Raw genomic sequence first — 6,085 nt, forward strand, 5'->3', positions numbered from 1 at the left:
ATGGGGATCGAGGAGTTAGTCTTGTCACAGAGTTTTGGTTCACTCGTGATAGATAAATTGTGAGGTTGAACTGTAGCACACAAAGACAATAATAACCAACAATAGTTATGTGCAGACTTTGGCAAAAGTTGCGAACTTTGACGCCATTAATGGGGGACTTTTGGGACACGAGGTGGCAACAGACTTACCAGATAAATCCATCGTCCTTGGTAATGTGCGCATGCTCCGAACTATGTAAAAAATAAACATTTACCTGGTAAGTCTACTGTCACCTAACGTTCCAAAGTCTCATTTCGGATGAGCCTTCAGTATGGGCCACTTACTGGCCAAACCATAAAATTTGACAAAAGAAGTATCGATATTGGACAAAGCCTTGTAAAACAGAGCTGCTTGTTTTTAAACTCAATTCAGTTAAGTTCAAGTCAATTCGATTGACATTTATTTCGGTATTGCCCATTTATTTCGGTAAAACCCATCCTTGGTGTTTCATAATATAACAGTGACAAACAGTAGCCACAAATTTTTAACAAGTCAGAAGGGAATGGACCCTTCCCATGAAATATGCTAATCACATTCACGCATGCGTACAGACCCTGTTGGTTGGCAAACGCCATAGAAATGTGCACTAAGCATACGCGCAATCGCGTATGCGTCACGCACCCATTAGCCGTGTACAAAACAGCGCGATGTTCCCTCATTTTGCCAACCAAAACGTTAGTGCGCACGCGCTATGTGCAATTTACATATTTCATGGGAAGGGTTTATAGGATTGGGTGAAGCCCTGACTTTTGTATCGTAACTTATAGTCAGACTAACACTGCATAAGACTCATAAAGACAAGGGACAACAATGAACAGACGTACACATGTTGGTGTATCAACAACAACAAATTATTATATAACGCATTTCACAATAAACCGTATCAATGCGCTTGACATTAGTCCCCAACAGACTAAAGACAATTCGGTTTTTGAATCATTTTTTTTTTCACACGCAGGGTCAACCGTATCTGCAAGGAGGATTGTGTAATCCAGGGAGTTACAGTTCCAAAGGGAGTCACAGTTGAGATTGCTGTTCATGCGATCCAGACTGATCCGGAATATTGGCCGGATCCAGAGAAATTCGACCCCGAGAGGTAAGCGTAACCAATGTACCACTGGTTCAGAATTACCCGGGCGTGGCCGGAAATTCTGTACCCGGCAATTTTGTCTGTCGTACCGCACACTGGCCATCGCAGACACTCATGGTATGGGCTCTTTCCCGGAACCCTTCACTGTTGACCCCGCGTGGCCAGAGTGTGGTACGAGTGTGGTACGAGTGTGGGAAGAAAAAAAAACCAATGATTGATGTTGAATGTGCATTATGTTGAATTATGCACGATCAGTGACCCTTGACCTGAATAATTTTCTTTTTTATAAGACATGTCTCAACATGGTGATACAATGATTGTCTTTTTCCAGTCATTTGTGCCACCAAACTGTAAGTCAAACCGAATATTTCTGCAATTGTTACTTCTTGCAATTATCTGATTATTCAGGTTCGCCCCGGAGAAGAGGGACCAAATCCACCCCTCTGCCTGGCTTGCTTTTGGCCTGGGACCCCGGATGTGTGTAGGGTACCGGTTTGCCATGATGGAAGTTATCGTGGTCCTTACTCGTTTGTTTAAAACTTATCGCGTGGAGGCTTGCGAACAAACAGAGGTAAGACCCCCCCCCCCTCCCTCCAACCTCACCAATCGAATATTATTTTTTTAAATTATTGTGGTACTGATATCCGAATCATTATGCAATTTTGTTAAAAAGAAAAATAATATTTACATTATTTGTAAAGACATATTTCTTATCGTTTTAAAGTATTGAACATGGTTTGAATGCAAACATTATTGAACATTATCGAATACCCATTGAACAACCGCTAAAACTGTGGAATGAGGTGTATGCTGGTCTAGCTAGCGCTCAAACTTGATAGCTAGCCAGACCAGCAGGCACCTCACACGCACTCGTATGTTTGCGAAAAGGCCGATGCAGTTCAAAACGCAGTGTCGAACATACGTTTTGCATTTAAAGTTTGTAACGTTAAGAAGACAACAGCGGGGCCTGCAACGGAATAGGTAGCCCGAGTTTCTGACGTCACACTACGAGGCTCGTGAATAACGCCAGAGAGTTGCCTGTAGCCTAGGTCACATACCATTCATAATCACCTTTTACCTACATTCAATTCACATGTCATACAGTTGTGTTATAAATTGATACTTCTTCCCCTGTTCATCTATTGAATTAACAGTAGTGTAAAGCCAGTAAACGTAAATAACGATAACCACACATTTAGAAATACAAAACACTTGTTCGATTTGTGTTTTTTGTGGTAAACAGATTCCACCTAAGCGAGGAACCCGTAGTCTTCTGACACCCGAGAATGGTATAAATGTCCGCCTCGTTCCAAGGAAAGATGTGCCAATCCGGACTTGACCAGCACTCCGTGCCCCAGGGAGCTTGATCCAAATCGGGTCAGGATGATCCAGGAATTGAATAACTTTAAGGTATTTTGAGGTCTAATTAAAAAAGATGCCGGGTCATACTGACCAAAAATTGGGTCAGTTCCTGCGGGGGACCCTCAACTGTGATCCGGGACTTTATATATTTCTGTTATTTATGTATTATCTTATTATCAACAACACATTCAAATTGAAACAGGTGGCACAAGGCCAAAATCGCCCCAATAAAAAAAATTAAATAAAAAAGTTGCATTAAACTATCTTAAAGTTACATATATACAAATATAATATGGGTAAGCCATGGGTAAGACGTGGGAAAAACCATATTGGTAAATTATGCCAAACTTTCGGGACAGTGCAATGAAGTAGTGTGCTTTCATTGATATTTTGAGAAGGTAAAATCTCCAGAGTTGTTTTTGTACGTTTTTATGATTTTTATCTCTTATAACAATTCATAAAATATTGTACAATTCAAATGTCAATTTTTTTTATTTATTAAAAAAACTCTCCGGTTACTGGACTACATTAGTGAGAGTTATAATTATGTGCAATATAATATTTGATTAATATAGTTGGTTGTTAGCTAGTATAGGATGGTTCATGTAATGTGATATTGTAAATTTTCATACATTTCGACTTTTATTTAGACTTCTCATTAACATTAAATATTTAGTTGAATGAATTATAACGCTTCCTGGGCTGGCCCATATGGTCCCCGTTAGTGCGCTACCCACACGGATCTCTAAAATTAATTGGCCCAAAGTGCCCACGAGTCCCAGGTAATGCCCATGTTGTAAACCCAGGTGGTTTTCCCCAGATGTGTAGCTGTGCCAACCCATATGGGGCCCATATGGGGCCCATATGAATCTTGGGTGCAGACCTCCAGTTGGGCCCATGGGTTTATCCATATGGGGCCATATTGGTAACCACATATCAGGCCCACATGGGGCCCATATATTAACCCACATGGGACCCATATCGCTGGGCCTACTCATAATATAGGCCCGTGATGAATCCCGGGTGCAGGGTCAACAGGGGCCCATGGGTTTAACCTTATTTGCCCTAATGATGGGACCCATATTATGGGAATGCTGCCTGGGACATTTCAATTTCAATATTGCCTGTTAACATGCTGCCGTAGATAGTTCACCGCCAAAATAAAGTAGTATTTAGCTAGCTTTTATCAACTACTTTCGTCAGTCTCACATATTGGAATAATAAGGTTTATTACATTATCAATAATTTATTTTAGATGGATAGCAATACACGTCATTGACCACTATCTTCAATGTAAAACATTGCATATAGTTTATGCCTGACGTGCTAAGCATGAATCTCAGCCAATGATAGCTAGTCACGCGTGCACAGTTCATCAAACATTGTGGCCAAAGACGTCTATGAGTGTTTTGTTTAAAGATCTGCACTAGAGGGCAGCAGACCTACCAGTTAATGGTGCGCAACTTTCATAGCATACAATGGTTAATATTAAAAATTCAAAAGTACTCAAACAATTATGTAGAAGTCTTTCAGCCTCCTGAAAATTATAATCAGATACATTGTCAGACAAATAAAGATTCAAGATTTCTTCTCAAATTCGGTAGGTTAGTAGTATGAATTTTGTTGCTTATTACCCTTAAAACCACCCCCAAAACTCATACACACCTCTTGTTATCCTTTGGAAACTCGACGTGTTCAGTATGTCCTGTTCCAGAACAGTTTGTTTAATACTGCACACAAAATGTTTGCCATGGGTAATGAAAAACAAAATACAGTTGGGCTAAATCTAAATACAAAAACGAAAACACTCAAAACACAATTGACATTTGTTGACAAGTGCTGTCGGTGACCGTCACTCCCATGCTTCTCCTATTCCCCAAAAATAATTGTTGACATTAACTGATGAAGAGCGCCCTTTCTTGGTGATCGGCGGAGAGTCTAAAGTTTCCCATTGCAATCATTCTATCCTTTGTTGGTCGGCGATGGTCGGCGTTTGAGCGAGTGAGGGCGGTAGGACCCAAAATTGGACGAGCGATAACGAACGGAAGGGTTGGGCTCTCCATGGTTGATCTGAATGCCAGGAATTATTCAATTCTACATTATATTATTATGAGTGCATTTGAATTTGCATAAGAATAGCCTGCCATCACATATATTCATGGATCTTTTGAAATGTAGATGTTTTGACCAGTCCACCCTGGCCGGTGACAGAACCTTTTTTTAATGATACTTTATTTGTAATCCGGGGATTTATTTATTTCCGTTACAAAATAAAAAGACTAATTTTGAGTTGAGCACACACTGAAGTGTTGGATTAATCTTATCTTAAAATACATACGATTAATAAACTATGGTCTTATATAGCGCGTTATCACAACCTTTGAATGTGTCAAAGCGCTCAGTACTTGTTCATGCAAGGTGTGGTATCTAAGTTTTGAAGCATTAAACCTATTCTTTAAAAGCTTGTAATTGTATACTAGGTAAGTATTGTTTGAAGCTTTGCATGGTGTTGAGAAATAAGAAGAAACTATACATAACTATTGTATTTGCGGGTACAACCATCTTCTCCTGAAGACGAGCAGAGTATACTGTTCGTAACGTCGAGACCCAACCGGCTCTTTTCAGAGCCAACAACATATTTACACAATCATGGTTGTACCCGCAAGTTTCCTAGTTATTTACACGGTCCTGTGGGGCAAGAACATCGGGGGGGGGGGGGGGCCTTCACCTTTCGATGAGTTACGGGATAATTTTACATGAGTAATACTCAACACACATGACCGACGGCTTTACGTCAAATAAGGACAAAAGTGTAATGACTGGGACTTGAACCCACCAGAAACCCAAGAGCTTGCGTCCGGTGATGTTAATTGCTAGACCATAACCTACCACAGGCCAACTTTCGTCAACAAGGGTCGAAACAAGCCCTCCCTTCCACTATTTTATATTTGTACAATTTTGAACAACGAAAAATAAATCACAGTAAAGTGAATAATTTATATGGGGGTCCATATGTTGAGATACCAGGTGCGAAGAACGGCCTTTGACAACCCAGAGTCTTTGAAGGTCTACGAACTTTGGCTTAAAGGCAGTGGACACTATTGGCAATTGTCAAATACTAGCCTTCACAGTTAGTGTATCTCAACATATGTATAAAATAACAAACCTGTGAAAATTTGAGCTCAATCGGTCATCGAACTTGCGAGATAATAATGAAAGAAAATGGTGATTTCGAGATGGTTGATTTCGAGACCTCAAGTTCTAAACTTGAGGTCTCGAAATCAAATTCGTGGAAAATTACTTCTTTCTCGAAAACTATGGCACTTCAGAAGGAGCCGTTTCTCACAGTGTTTTATACCATCAACCTCTCCCCATTGCTCGCAATCAAGAAAGGTTTTATGATAATAAATATTTTGAGTAATTACCAATAGTGTCCACTGCCTTTAATCGTCAAGGCGGTAAGACAACTGAAAAACGTTGGATAATCATTTCGGGAAATATATTTTTAGATAGGTGTACGTGTCAGTTGGATTGTGATACGCTTAACGATGCGCACATGATTCTACTGTTTCATAATTTGAGACCAACCCGCAC

The 6,085-nt window shown here is 40.1% G+C and overlaps 1 protein-coding gene across 1 annotated transcript; it reads left to right on the forward strand.

The window, feature by feature from the left end:
• On the forward strand, nucleotides 1-2,468 carry LOC139934774 (cytochrome P450 3A19-like). The gene is made up of 4 exons (XM_071929179.1): nucleotides 1-59; nucleotides 998-1,135; nucleotides 1,538-1,700; nucleotides 2,373-2,468. The coding sequence occupies exons 1-4, from the start codon at nucleotides 1-3 to the stop codon at nucleotides 2,466-2,468; spliced, it is 456 nt and encodes a 151-aa protein (XP_071785280.1).
• Nucleotides 2,469-6,085: the final 3,617 nt, after the last annotated feature.

The sequence above is a fragment of the Asterias amurensis genome, chromosome 3 (genome assembly GCF_032118995.1).
Source record: "Asterias amurensis chromosome 3, ASM3211899v1".
Taxonomy (NCBI): Eukaryota; Metazoa; Echinodermata; class Asteroidea; order Forcipulatida; family Asteriidae; genus Asterias; species Asterias amurensis.